Genomic DNA, 14,722 nt, shown 5'->3' on the forward strand with positions numbered 1-14,722 from the left:
GACTGTCACACCGGTTAGTTCCCCGAGGATTCAGGGCGTGCCCATGAAAACCCGAGCAGGCGTTCGAGGCAGTGGGCACACCGTAAACCCAGCAGGCATGGCCCTGGCCTCCCGGCGCTCACGTTCCTGTTGGGGAAGTCGGGTGAGAAACACACGAACGGGTCCCTTCAGATCGCAGCAGATTCTGTGCGGAAAATAAGAGACGGGGAGCCAGTCGCCTGGGTGGCTCAGTGGGTTAAGTAACCGACTCTAGATTTCGGCTCAGGTCCGGAGATGGGGTGCGGAGACTGCTTGAGATTCCCTCTCTCCCTGTTTCTCAAAGAAAGACAAAATAAATTTATAAAAAAAGAGTTGGGCAATCAGTGGGGGGGGGGGGCTGCTGTGTGGTCTGTGTGGTCAGGGGCTGTGCACAGAGGAGCTGGGGCTGGTGGAGCGGGGGAAGCCGTGGGAGTTGGAGGCCTGGAAAAGCCTGCTGCGCAGGGGAACTGCAGGGAGGAGACCCGGGGAGAGGGGAGTGCAGGTGGCAGGTGAGGGACACGAGGGGGAGGGAGCCAGAGCCCATTGCAGAGGGGAGAGGGCCCAGGTCACATGGGGTACGTGCTCAGGGAGGTGTTCTCTCCACTCTTCTAAGCAGGAGGGCGGCGTGAGAGCGATGTGGCTGCTGTTTGCAGGAGGGACCATGGGGCAGGAGAAGGGCGGGGGTGGGGGACAGCGAGGGGTTCATTGCCGAAGCGTGAGCAACTGAGGGTGGTGACCCGGGTGGTCAGGTGGCCCTGGTGGTGACGAGAAGCAGGCAGATCTGGGTGCTTTCTGGAGCCACAGCAGCATGATTCTCCCCCGACTGTTTTAGAAACGAAGAGGGGCACCTAGGTGGCTCAGTCAGTTGAATATCCCAGGACTGATTTTGGCTCAGGTCATGATCTCACAGTTTGTGGGTTCGAGCCCCACATTGGGCTCCATGCTAATGGTGCAAGCCTGTTTGGGATTCCCTCTCAAAAATAGCTAAACGTTAAAATTTCTTTTAAAAATAGGGGTGCCTGGGTGGCCCAGTCAGTTAAGCATCTGACATAAGCTCAGGTCATGATCTCATGGTTCTTGAGTTCAAGCCCCGCATCAGGCTCTGCGCTGACTGCTCAGAGCCTGGAGCCTGCTTCGGATTCTGTCTGTCTGTCTGTCTCTCTCTCTCTCTCTCTCTCTCTCTCCCCCTCCCACCCACCCCTGCCATAAATAAATAAACACTGAAAAAAAATTAAAATTTTTAAAAACAAAAAAAGAAATGAGAGAGAAGGGAGATGAGGACGAGGCCTCCGTTTGAGCCTGAGCGCCTGGGTGGATGGCCGGGAGAGGCAGGTCTAAGCAGGGAAACACGGGGCCTACTCCGTTTAAGTTGCTTGTTAGACGTGGAAGAGGACAGGTAGGGAGAGAGAGAAGCCCAGAGTCACCAGCCTGTAGGTGACATTTAAGCCAAAACATTGCAGCGAGGGGCAGAATTGGACGGGGGAAGAGGAGGGCCGGTTGGGGGCGGGGGGGGGGGGGGGAACTGAGCCTGAGCCCTCCTCCCGGGTTAGGTTAGCAGTCAATGCCAGCAGTGTGAGTGGCCAGGAGGTAGGAGGAGAATCAGGTTGCCGGCACCCTGGCAGCCTCTAGAGAAGAGTCTGTCGAAGGAGAGGAGAGAGACAGAGCTCGTGGCCTCCGCGCCCTCACAGGCCTCGCCCATCCAGGAGCCCGAGGGCGGCTGGCAGGCCCTCGCTGCTTGTGCCCTGCTTCTGGGGCCAGCCACCTGTCACCTGAGGCGTCACTTCTGGTGTCCCCTCCTGGGGACCCCAGAGCAGCTCTTGGCTGCCTCCGGCCCGGCCCGGCCCTGGCCGCCAGTGCTCGAGGGCTCCAGCTGGGGCTTCTGTCCTCACCGCGGGCCCCCAGGCCCCCGGCGTCTGACCTGTTTATGCCAGGCACTTGCCTCCTGCTTTACTACTCTCGTCTTCGTATTCTCTGTTCTGTGTAGTCTGTTGGTTTTATTGAGTGGTTTTCTCCCCGCCTCGGGTTAGAGCCAGCCCCCCACCCTACAAACGAGGAAACTAGGCACGATGCCTGGGTGGCTCAGTCAGTGAAGCGTCCAATTCTTGATTTCGGCTCAGGTCATGATCTCATGGTCGTGAGTTCAAGGCCTACATCGGGCTCGGTGCTGACAGGGCGGAGCCTCCTTGAGGTTCTCTCTCTCTGCCCCTACCCTGCTCGCTCGCTCTCTCTCTCTCAAAATAAATAAACTTTAAAAAAACACTTAAAATTTTTTTTAAAGTTCATTTATTTTTGAAGGAGAGAGAGTCAGAGCACGAGCAGGGAAGGAACAGAGAGAGAGAGAGAGAGAGAGAGGGAGACACAGTATCTGAAGCAGGTTCCAGGCTCTGAGCTGTCAGCACAGAGCCCCACAAGGGGGTCAGACTCACAAACTGTGCGATCATGACCTGAGCTGAAGTCAGATGCTTAACCGACTAAGCCCCCCAGGCGCCCCCCAGAAACCCTTTAAAACAAATGAGGAAACTAGGGTTTGGGGTAGTTGACCCAACGTGGTCCTCCTGGCAGGCCTTTGTCTGGGTCTCCCCGTGTGTGTGGCTTACGGCTCCCGGCCCGGCGCTCTGGCCCCTCTGTCCCATCCACAGCAGCTCTGGCCACATGGGACCCTCTCTCTGAACCCTGGCCGTTTGTCAGAGGGGGGACCCTTCTCCGTCTTGCCTCCCTAAGTGCTCCCACCTGCTCGGGACAAGGAATCAGGGGACAGCCCAAGCCGAGCCCCCTTTCCCTCCCTCCCTTCGTCTCTGAGTCCCTGGTTCCTTCCTAAATGGATTAGGACTCTGCAGGAAGGAGCCAACAGCGGTCTGGGTGACCCGGAGGCCGGGGCCGTCTGGTGCCTCCTGCTTTGCCCTGATTCAATTTGGGCCTCAGCAGCTGGGAGGCTGGCAGGCTGAGGTCCGTCTGGGGACGGCTCGAGGGGTGGCCGAAGGGAGGGGAGAAGCCTTCCAGCGCCCCGGGCGGGCAAACCTCTCAGCTGCTCACACGGCAGACCCTCCGGTGGTCTTCGTGCCAGAGAAGGCTCCAGGGGAGGCCACCGGCTGCCTGCTGGGCCCTTGGGATGTCCCGTACGTGGCCTGTCATGCCCTCAGCATCCCTTAATACTGTGGACTTCAAGCATTTGTAAAATTGCAACCTGGGAGAAGAAAGGAATTTTATAAACATTTAGAAGTGAACCCAATTCACATTCCGGCCAGCGGCTGCCTGGCCCGTTGTTAAAATCAATATTTATTCACAGCCAAATAGCAGACTGGGGCCAGAGCCGAGGCCGGAGCCGGGCTCCAGAGTGTTCCTCGTTCGTTTGCGTGTTTCCATAACCGAAGTTCAGACGCTTCTCACCTGGTTATGTGTGAGGCACTCTGACACTTGTTCTGCGTCACCGACCCATGACTCACAGGAAGCCTACAGACTGCGGTTTGGACCACACCCCCCCCTTGGCCCGTCATGCACATCGGGCCTGAGCTGGGCCCGGGGGTCACCAGCCCCTGCCCTCACAGGGCTTACAGTCCAAGGGGCAGCTGTGGTAACAGAAGGCATTCTGGGTCTGGCACCCTTTAAGGCAGCAGGCCCAGCTGTCAGCCCGCCCCCGGCATCCCCGTGTGCAGGAAGCAAACGGGATGGGATCCACAGACTCCCTGTGATGCTCACTCCCCTGAACTGGCCACCGGCACCTGGCCTGGGGCCCATGCACAGAGCCCTGGAGGAGCTGAGCCCAGAGAGGGAAACCCAGAGTCCCTGCCTCCACTCTCTGCCCTCTCCTTTGCTTGGATTGGCGAGAGAGCAGCCGCCTCTGGAAGGCCCTGGCACTGGGACAGCCTGTGGGGTGGGGGGTGGGGTGCCCCCAAACCCTGGCCCTGACTCCTGGGGTTCTGGTGAGGGAGGGGCAGGGAGGAACTGGAAGCAGGGGAGGCTGACCTGTGTATCTAGTGGGTTCCCGTTCTGGGCTGCCTGGGGCAGCCCTGACATTGGGCCCTGGTCTGAGGGTGCCCCAGTGGGGGGAAAATGCGCCTCTGTCCTCCAGGATCCTCATCACTATGGGACAAAGTCCTGTCTTGGAGAAACCCTGTTCTGAGATGAAGTGGTCTCTGCCCCACGGTATCTTTCTGAGCTCGGTGGGGGGGCCTCGGGGCAGTGGCCTGGCCTAGGGAAGCCTGTGGCTTGAGAGCTGTGACGGAGGAGGCTGGGAACATGTGGGAGGCCAGCGAGGACGCCTGGCCCAGCTGGGGCAGGAAGGGGCAGGAGGTGGGGCAACGGAGGGCACCTTGCCAGCAGAGGTGACCATTAAAAGCAGGGCGGGCAGTCGGTAGAGGACAGGGGCACTCCGGTCGGGGAGAATGGATGTGGGTATGTTTCAGAGACGGTGATGCTTGGCGTACCTGGAGCGTGGGGTGTGAGTGGGGGAGCTGGATGGGGGACAGGAGTCCAGAGGTGGGCAGTAGGGAGCCACGGAGGGCGTGTGAGCGAGGCAGAGCCACTGCCAGAGCTACGTGCAGGGGGAGAGTTGGTGGTTGAGGTGCCAGGCAGACTGGCCCTGGTACCGGCATTGCAGGTTTGGGGGATGTTTCGTGGAGCGCACTCCCCAGTCTCCTGCCGTCTATGCCCGTGCCCCCATGGAGCTGTGTGCAGGCGACTGTGTCTCCAGGCCTGTCGGGGCTCTGACGCCTTCATGCGTACGAGACCCTTGTGTGAAGAGGTGGCCAGCTCTTGATTCGTCCCACCTGGGAAGCAGAGGCGGCCCTGGGGACCTGGGCAGTGGGCAGCTGCCGAATGTGCCCCACATGCCCATCTCCTCCTCCTCCCTCCCTCCAGGTGACCATGGCCTTGCTGGGGAAGCGCTGCGACATTCCCACCAACGGCTGCGGGCCCGACCGCTGGAGCTCCGCCTTCACCCGCAAAGACGAGATCATCACCAGCCTCGTGTCTGCCTTAGATTCCATGGTGAGTGCCCCCGTCTGCCCTGGAGGAGCCGAAGCCGACCGCAGAGCCGTGGTCTCACTCCCCAGCCTGAGTCTCAGTGGCCCCGTCTGCAGCAGGGCCCTCTCCCCGTGTCAGCGGGCGGGAGGCTTAAGTGATCGGGATGGAAAAATCCAGCCCTGCGAGTAACCGCTGTCCCCTCGTCCCCTCTTCTTCATTACCTCGTGCCATTCGAGTCCCATCCCTGGGAGGGTCCCAGGCTTCCCTCCCTCCCCTGGGGTCCCCTGGAGGATAGCGTGTGGGCAGTGATTCGTGCGAGAGCTGTAATCCCCGATGTTAAAAGCAAGATCTGGGACTGCATCTCAGGACCAGGAGAGAGAAACGCGGCCTCAGAAATTGTACCTAACCCTATGGTAGTTTATTCCAAGTAAGGAAATAGTAATGTCATTTTCCTGTAGCCTTTTCCTGGGGGAAAGTTCTGTGACAGAGGGTAGGTGGGTGTTAAAATCTGTCTGGCATCAGTTAGCTGCGCCCTTGCATTTTAGGATGGTGAAATTCAAGTCCAGAGAAGGCAGTACCTTGCCTGGAGTCACACAGCTTGGCCAGCTTTTGTTTTATTTTTTAAAAATGATGGGGCGCCTGGGTGGCTCAGTCGGTTAGGCGGCCGACTTCGGCTCAGGTCATGATCTCGCGGTCTGTGAGTTCGAGCCCCGCGTCGGGCTCTGTGCTGACCGCTCAGAGCCTGGAGCCTGTTTCAGATTCTGTGTCTCCCTCTCTCTCTGCCCCTCCCCTGTTCATGCTCTGTCTCTCTCTGTCTCAAAAATAAATAAACGTTAAAAAAAATAAATAAATAAAAATAAAAATTAAAATGTTTATTTAGTGATTTTGGAGGCAGGGATGGAACATGCGCACGCTGGGGAGCAGCAGGGGGAGAGAGAGTCCTAAGCAGGCTCCCTACTGGCAGCTCAGAGCCCAACGTGGGGCTCGATCCCACGAACTGTGAGATCATGAGCTGAAATCAAGAAGAGCTGGACGCTTAACCGACTGAGCCACCCAGTTACCCCTTCATCTTTATAGTTTTAACATGTTTGTGTCTCTAAAATTTTTTTTAATGTTTATTTATCTATTCTGAGAGAGCGAGATAGTGATCAGGGGAGGGGGAGAGAGAGAATCCCAAGCAGGCTCCCCACTGTCCACGCAGGGCCTGATGCGGGGCTCGATCCCACAAACTGAGATCATGAGCTGAAATTAAGAGTTGGACACTTAACCGACTGAGGCAGCCCAGCATGATCAGTTTTTTTTTTTTTTTTTTGCAATGTTTGTTTTATTTTTGGGACAGAGAGAGACAGAGCATGAACGGGGGAGGGGCAGAGAGAGAGGGAGACACAGAATCGGAAACAGGCTCCAGGCTCTGAGCCATCAGCCCAGAGCCCGACGCGGGGCTCCAACTCCCGGACCGCGAGATCGTGACCTGGCTGAAGTCGGACGCTTAACCGACTGCGCCACCCAGGCGCCCCGCATGATCAGTTTTTAAAGTGGCCTTTCGGGTTCAGAGTCTACGGTTTCCAAGAACAAGGGCCTCCTTCCAGGCTGTTCCTGCTTAGGGACCTCGAGCACTGTTGAGGTGGTGCGTGTGGGCCAGAGGCGGTAGGCACCGCTGGGGAGGTTGGCTGGGTACGACCCCGTCCCCGTGCAGAGCATCCTTCGTGAGGAGGGGAGCCCCAGGAGCTCAGCCGTGCCTGCTGCAGGGGCTGCGATGGTGAGGTCAGCTGTGACAATGGGCAGTTTCGACCCCCACGACAGCCACTGAGCCGTCTGCGGTAATTGATATTTAAATTGTAGTTAGTCGTGGGGCGCCTGAGTGGCGCAGTCGGTTAAGCGTCCGACTTCAGCCAGGTCACGATCTTGCGGTCCGTGAGTTCGAGCCCCGCGTCAGGCTCTGGGCTGATGGCTCGGAGCCTGGAGCCTGGAGCCTGTTTCCGATTCTGTGTCTCCCTCTCTCTCTGCCCCTCCCCCGTTCAAGCTCTGTCTCTCTCTGTCCCAAAAATAAATAAACGTTGAAAAAAAAATTTTTTTTTAATTGTAGTTAGTCGAGGGGCGCCTGGGGGGCTCAGTCGGTCAAGCGTCCGACTCTTGGTTTCGGCTCAGGTCACGGTCTCACGGTTTCGTGGGTTCGAGCCCCGCGTCGGGTCTGTGCCAATAGTATGGAGCCTGCTTGGGATTCTCTCTCTCTCTCTCTCTCTCTCCCTCTCCCTCTCCCCCTCCCCTCCCCCTCCCCCTCCCCCTCCCTCTCTGCCCCTCCCCTGCTCGCGCTGTCTCTGTGGCTCCCAAATAAATAAGTTGTAGTTAGTTACAATGAAATACGGTAGTTCAGTTGTTCAATTGCGCTGGCCTCATTTCCGGGGCTTCGTGGCCACAGGTGGCTATGGCATCGGAAGTGCAGGCAGAACATTCCCGTTCGAGACGGAGAGTTCTGTTGGGCGGCACTGCCCTAGAGCGTGTTACGGAGGCTCCTCAGGGGAGCAGTGGCCCTGTAGCTGTCTTGGGGGCGTGGACAAGACCCGCCTCCCCCGGCCTTGGGTCCCTTTATGGCCTTCCTGAGGGACCCTGAGGATAACAATGACACTTGCTCTGCCGTGACCTGACTGTGGCATTGTCTGGGGCCCAGGGCCCTGGGGCCGGGGTCCTCGGGTGGTCTGCATGGGGCCAGACCTCTTTTAGGGCGTTTCCTCACAGTCCAGGTCTCTGTGTCTCTGGGGACATCACTTCCCGGGGAGTGAATATCTCCTCCAACAGCAGGTTGCTTTAATCTTCAGAGGAAATCAGCACACACCCTTCACCATGGGAGAGCCTAGGGGACAGGCTTGCTGGCTCTACAATGTCCCTGGCCCCCCCCCCCCCCCCCGCCTCCTCAGCAGAGCGACTCTGAAGCTGAAGCTGCCGCAAGAGGCATGATCATGGCCCAGAGAGGTTGTGGAACCTGTCCTAGATCACACAGCAGCAGGACTGTGATGAGAAGGCAAGCTTCCTGACTGCCAGCAGAGCTCTAACTCAGATAAAAACCAGCATTTATGAGGCGCCGAATGCAAGCTGAGAGCTTCGCAGGCAGAGTTTTTCTGCTGACCTAGGTCAGAGGGCTGAAATGCTCGTGGTCTCGGCTGCAGGGCCCCTGTGTGAGGGCTTCCTGTGCTGTGGGCCGGCCAACCTCAACTCTGGGACTGCAAAAGTAACCTCTCCGATTGTGTACCCACACGAGGTGCCCTGGTTTAGAGATGTGTTTTCATGCCAACCAGGCCCCACGACCAAGCCCATTGAAAGCCTGGGCACTGGGCCGTTTGGCCCCATTAGTCCCAGAGCAGGAAGGCGCTGATGGGGGATTGAAGCCTGGATCTGTCTGAGCCTTGGTTCTCCTGGGGCCCCCCACCTCCTCCTCAGTTAGGACTTTGAGAAAACCTAAGACAGGATTGTCCCTGGGGCTGGGGCCAAGCCTCAGGCCGGAAGCCTCCTGCCCCCAGAGCAAGGCAGACCTGGGAGGAGGACGGGCAGAGGCCATGTGTCTTCGTTCTCCTGTCTTCTCCCCTGACCTTGACCAAGCTTCGGTGGGGACGGGGGGCATCATTCACTCATTCCTACTGCAGAACTGACCGAGAACACTGGAGGGGTGACCTCCCCCTCGAGCTGCTGGTGGACTCTCAGGCAGCTGGGAACTCCCATCGCACCCCCAGAGCCATCCCTGGAGGTGTCCCCAAGCAGGGGGAGCCTTCCCCGGGCTCACGTACCCTGCTCCCCCCTGCAGTGCTCGGCGCTCTCCAAGCTGAATGCGGAGGTGGCCTGTGTCGCTGTGCACGATGAGAGCGCCTTCGTGGTGGGCACCGAGAAGGGGAGGATGTTCCTGAGCACACGGAAGGAGCTGCAATCAGACTTCCTCAGGTTCTGCCGTGAGTACCCCGGGGCTCCGGGGGCGGGGCCTGCGGTCCCTGAGGGCAGGGGCTCTGGCGCATCTCTGGGTCCCCAGAGCATTACCAGGTGGCCCTGTGTCGGGGTGGGGGGTGGGGTTATGTAGGCTTCCCAGTGTGGCATCGTTATGGGGGGGGGGCAGAGTTTTTATTGGAATCAGACACACAAACCCCAGGGGGGGCCAGGCCCGACCCCTCCACCTGCTCATTGACAGAAGGGGACCCTGAGGCCCAGTGTTGCCCGGTTCCTGTGAGTCTCTGACATGGGGACCGAGTGCATCTGTTCACCTAATACTTGCTCAGTCCCTGCTGTGTGCAGCACCCTTTACAATGCTAACTCAGTTACCCAGGGCGGGTAGGCACGCTCATTGTTATAGTAACAATCTTGGAGTCGCCTCCTAGTGGCTCTTGGGGACCAAGTGACTGAGGACCCATGAAGCACGAAGGAAATGCTTGATAAACTCGATCCGTAGTGCTTTGGGCCAAGCCGTGTGCTCAGGAAATACTTACCTCTGGTTTACAAATGAGAAACTGAGGCCCAGTGAGCATAAGCCACGTCCCCCAGGGACACACAGCTGACAAGCAGTAGAGGCCAGGTTTCTGTTCTGAATGCCGTGCTCTTTCTGCTATGCCCCTTCAAAATAGGGGAGGGACATCAGGACACCCCGCCCCCCCTGCTGGGAGCTCTGAAGCAGGGGTCTTTCTGAAGCCTCCCAACTCCTCAATGCTACCTGCGCCTTTACGCCCTCATAACTCAGCCCCTGGCTCTGCGTTCTCCCCTCCCAGAATCCCGTGTCCTCACCGCAGGCGGTGCTGTGCTGAGTGCTGGCTCACCTCCAGGTGCATTCTCACCTCTGCCCACTGGAAGGCCCTCCCTCCTCTCCCCTGCCCGCAGATGCCTCCCCGGCCTCCAGATTCACATTCCTCCCGCCCAGGCCCCCTCTGTGCCGCTGCCACTCCTTGCCCCCCACCCCAGCCCTTGCTCTCCACACTGTGCCAGCTTCCCATGCCCTAAGCTTCCATGCGTGCTCCTGGTAAGCTCCTGAGCGAGGTCAGCGTCACCTTTGTGGTGGGTTAGGTCCTACAGGGTTGGGGCCTGGCCCCAGCGCTGAAGGCCAGCATCCCCCCGGCCATTCGAGCCCACGATTTGGAACTCAGAGCTCTTGGGGTTAAGAGCAGGCCCGGAAGTCAGACGTCTGGGGCCTTATCCTGGCTCCACCACCTGCTGCCCAGTGGGCCTTAACCTCCTTGTCTGTGAAAGGGGAGGACAGTGCTGCACTCCTCGAGGGTCGATCCGAGGATGAAACAAACCTCCTAGAGGTTAGAACAGTGCCAGGCACGTGGTTTACACACAATATATGCCGGCTGTTTTTGTCCTTGCCACTATATTAGCATCTGCCTTATACCCGGGGTCTGGACCCTAGATCAACCATTTCAGGGAAGGCTGTCCCCTGGCACTGGACTTCCAGTGCTCCCAGCTTCCAGATGCTTCCCCAGCTGCCCCCACCCCTACTCCCACTCAGCTCTCAGAGGCTGTGCCCTCTCCCCAGGTTGGGTGGGGGCTGGACCAGGGTAGAGTAGACAGTGCCAGGGTCCTGTGGCCCCCGATCGGCCAGGCTGGGGCATGTGCACCTGGCTTCCCGGAGCCAGGCAGAACTGCTATTTATAGCCGGGAGCTCGGCTGGTTTATTTCAAGCTCCACGGATCCCGGGAGGGGAGCCGGCTCCAAGCTGCGAGGGGCCCTCCAGACCCTCCAGACCCTCCACCCGTCCCCTTTCCAAGGCATTTTCTAGCATTTCCCTACCCAAAGGTTCACTGATACTCCCAGGGCCCCACCCTGGCCCAGCCTGGCATGAACCTGCCTCTTTGCAGCCCCTTGGCCTCCTGGCGGTGTCCCCATCGTCTCCTCGTCTGGCAGAGCAGAAAACTGGGGACTCGATCATCTAAGACAGCATTAGTGTCAAAGCCCAGAGAGGGTTGGATGGAACAGACCTTGGCTGAACCCCAGTTCTGAGCCAGGCCAGCCGGTTTTTATGCGAGAGCTCACAGACTGAGGACCAGAGAGGGAAGGGACTTGCCCAAGGTCACACAGTGAGTTAGAGGTGACCAGGAGGAAACCCAAGCCCTGTGCTAGGCACTAGGAACTCAGAGATGACCAGCCCTGCCCTGGGCAGGGGTTTGGGGCAGGGCCCGCTTGTTCGTTCGTTCGTTCATTCGTTCATTCATTCATTCCTGTTCCGTGTTGAGTGTCTTGCTGCAGGGTTCAGCGCGGGGCAGGGACATGCCAGCTCGTTGGGCAGGTGGTGACATGGGTGCTCGCCATGGCCCGACATGCTCTGTGTCCCGCAGGAGGGGCCCCATGGAAGGAGCCGGAGGCAGAGCATCCCAAGAAGGTGCCGCGGGGCGAGGGTGGCGGCCGGAATGTCCCTCGGTCTTCCCTGGAGCACGGCTCGGACGTGTACCTTCTGCGGAAGATGGTAGAGGAGGTGTTTGATGTTCTTTATAGTAAGATCCTTCCTCATTCCATTTGGGGCCCCCGGGCGGGTGGGAGCCCCGGTCCCTGCCCTGCTGAGGAGGCCCCTCCCGGCCCCACCGCAGGCCCAGGGCAAGACCTCCAGGTGTGCCCCCCCCCCCCCCAGCCCTCCCTCGTCTTGTATCCCCAGGCATGGCTCCTCCACCCCGGCCTTGCTTCCTGAACCACCGTCCCCACTGCCCCGGCCTGCCTGGCGCTGGTCACTGCCACCTGTTGCCTGGAAATGGCCCCCGGCTCGCCCTAGTCTCTTTTCGCCTGCAGGCCGGCTCCCTGCTGCCCCCACCTGTCCTTGACCAAGGGCCTCTTCCTAAAACACAAGTCTGACCAGGAAGCTCTTCCTTCCACTGCCCTGGGGGCTCCCCACTGCCCTCAATGTGGCCTAAGCACCCACATGGCCGGTCCCGCCCACCCCCAGCCATGCTGCCCTGCCTGACGGAACCGTTTCCTGTTCTCCAGCACACTCCGGCTTCATTTCACACCTCCTCGCCTTTGCACCGCTGTGCCTTTTCAGACTGCCTTCCCCTCTGTCTGGTGGCCGCCACCTTATTCTCTAAGGCTCGGCTCTGGGAAACCCCCTGCCCCACTGGCTTAATGCCCCCTTTGGGTACCCACTGTGCCCTGTGTCCTCACCAGCGCAGTGCTCTCTGGGGTCAGGGTCTGTGCTTGCCCTTTCCGCTGTTCCCCAGCCTGTAGTTCAGGGCCCAGCAGCGGCAGATGTTGAACGACTGAGCGACAGCTAACTTAACTAGTTAGCCGAGTCCTTCCTGTGGGGGAGGTGGGCGGGCCTGGCCTCCCTCAGAAGCGTCAAGTTGCAGAATCTCTGGCCCAGTGGTAGCCTTCACACTCTCTAGGTGACCTTGGGCAGGTCCCTAAGGGTTCCACCTCTGGCTTTGTTCCCTTCTCTACTGCAGCCTTTGGTTGTGTGGAGCAAAGGTCTGTGAGGAAACTCCCGCTGTCGTCTAGATGTCAGGAGGAAGAGGAGGCCTGGGTGGGCGGGGAGGCCCGGAGGGCCTGGGTGGGCACGCTGGCCACCCTGGGAGGGGAGGACTTGTCACACGTGGTTGGCCAGGCAACCGCCCTTCTGGCAGCTACGGGGTTGGTGCCCACAGCCCCCCACACGCCTCGCCCCACTCTGTCCCACCACCGGTGGACCCTGAGGTGGCCCTGAGGTGAGCGGCCTCTTACTGGCTCCAGGTGGGCTGCAGGGTGGGAGTGACAACCGTCATTCCTCACCCAGGGCCCCTGGGCCACCCTGAGTGCCCAGCCAGTCTCCCCTCCATTCACCCCTTCTTCAACCCCACCACCTTCTGTCCGTGTGCTTCCTCTCTTCCTGAATCTGTTCTTCCTGTTTCCACTCCCCTCCCTCACCTCCTCCCTTCCTCCCCGCCATCTCTCTCCCGCCCTCCTTTCTCTCTCCCCCGTGTCTCCTCCTCACCTCCCACCCACAACCCTGCACCCCGCCCTCCCCTCCGCCCGGGTGCCCTGAGAGAAGAGAATGGCAAGAGAAGCTGGGAGCCCTGTCCGTGGGGGAGCCCGGGCCCTCGGGTGCACACAAAGGGGACTTGTCCCTAGCGCTCGCCCACCCCTCCCCCCCACTTAGCCTGTCCTGTGTGAAGCTCACAGTGAAGGGGCCCGTGGGGTCCAGTTTCCTGGGAACCCGGCACCACAGGGAGTAACTCCACGTGGCCCCAGCCCCGCCTGGCTGCCGTCTCACACTAGACCCTCTCCTCGACCCCCTCCCCCACAGGCGAGGCCCTGGGAAGGGCCAGCGTGGTGCCCCTGCCGTATGAGAGGCTGCTCAGGGAGCCGGGGCTGCTGGCCGTGCAGGGGCTGCCCGAGGGCCTGGCCTTCCGGAGGCCAGCCGACTACGACCCCAAGGCCCTCATGGCCATCCTGGAGCACAGCCACCGGATCCGCTTCAAGCTCAAGAGGTGAGTGGGCCCGGGGCCTGGTGGCTGGACTGTGAGGTCCGGACCGGGACGGGCCAGGAGGGCGACCTGCTTCCGTTCTGGCTCAGCCACCTGTGGCCACTTACCCAGTCACGGGGAGGGGACTTCAGACACCCGAGGGGGACTAAAAGCTCCCAGCCTGGCGGCAGAGGTGAGGCAAATGCCCGGTCGTAGAGCATGATCTGAGCCAGGCGTTGTGTCACGGGGGCCCCCAGGGGACTTCGGTGTCGCAAAGAGGCTGGAACAGTCCTGGCCGGGAGCCACATCATGTGTGCTCGCTGGGGTTATGTCAGGGGCTGGGGGGAGGCGAGGAGGTGGAGGCTGGCGAGCTGGGTCGAGCGCTGGGGCTGCCTGGAGACCGGCCCGAGGCCGTGGCGTTGCCCGTGGGCGTTCAGCAACCACCCTCCGCGCACAGGCCCCGAACAGGAGGGATGTGGTAGGAGCTGGGGGGCGACCGGGCATGTGATGGCTGGGTGGGAGGCACGGAGGCCGAGGGGCAGGGCCCAGCTCCTCCAGCGGCCCTGGGCGCATTACAGCCCTGCCCTGGCCTGCACCCCCGCCTGTAAACTGGGGACTAGCTCCCGTCCTGTGTACCTCGCAGGCCGCCATGTTGTGCGGGGGCCGGGCTGGGGGACTGAAGGAAGAGATGGGACCTTCTGGTGGGTCAGGTGTATGAAGCCATCACGTGTCCTTCTCTCCTTCACCCAGGCCGCTTGAGGATGGCGGGCGAGACTCGAAGGCCTTAGTGGAGCTGAACGGCATCTCCCTGATAGCCAAGGGGTCTCGGGACTGCGGCCTGCATGGCCAGGCCCCCAAGGGGCCACCCCAGGACCTACCCCCCGCCGCCGCCACCTCCTCTGTGGCCAGCTTCCTGTACAGCAGCGCACTCCCTAACCACACCACGAGAGAGCTCAAGCAGGAGGCGCCCGCCTGCCCGCTTGCCCCCAGCGACCTGGGCCTTGGCCGGCCCGGGCCTGAGCCCAAGGCCTCTGGTGCCCAGGACTTCCCCGACTGCTGTGGTAAGCTCCTGCCGGGACCCCTAAGTCTGGGGGTGGGACGGGGGTCACTCGTGTGGGGGCACCCTCCCGGGGCAGGTCCGGGTGCCCGGGCCCACCCCAGGCTGAAGGAGGCACGTTGGGACAAGGGGCTGGGAGAGGACAGCTGGCGACCCTGGGCCTCCCCTCAGCCGTCTGTGAACAGTATCCTTGGCCTGGGGCCAAGCGATGTCCAGAGGAGTCTGTGGAGTCAGTAAACGTGCTAATCGGTCACATGCTGCATCCCCAGCCTGGGTTGGGGGTACTGGA

At 60.5% G+C, this 14,722-nt stretch overlaps 1 protein-coding gene across 4 annotated transcripts in view; it reads left to right on the top strand.

Annotated features, from left to right (window-relative positions):
* The window catches only part of GTF2IRD1 (GTF2I repeat domain containing 1), a 124,132-nt gene that overhangs the window by 31,672 nt on the left and 77,738 nt on the right, over positions 1–14,722 (top strand). For 3 of the 4 annotated variants that reach the window (XM_043561354.1, XM_043561352.1, XM_043561353.1), the window contains exons 2-6: positions 4,876–5,004; positions 8,777–8,918; positions 11,286–11,441; positions 13,217–13,400; positions 14,127–14,437. In XM_043561354.1, coding sequence (XP_043417289.1) covers positions 4,882–5,004; positions 8,777–8,918; positions 11,286–11,441; positions 13,217–13,400; positions 14,127–14,437 — 916 coding nt within the window. In that variant the 5' untranslated portion in view covers positions 4,876–4,881. Of the gene's footprint in view, positions 1–4,875; positions 5,005–8,776; positions 8,919–11,285; positions 11,442–13,216; positions 13,401–14,126; positions 14,438–14,722 lie in introns of those variants that run through there. The other variant, XM_043561355.1, reaches the window with a different exon arrangement.

Source organism: Prionailurus bengalensis, chromosome E3 (genome assembly GCF_016509475.1).
Source record: "Prionailurus bengalensis isolate Pbe53 chromosome E3, Fcat_Pben_1.1_paternal_pri, whole genome shotgun sequence".
Taxonomy (NCBI): Eukaryota; Metazoa; Chordata; class Mammalia; order Carnivora; family Felidae; genus Prionailurus; species Prionailurus bengalensis.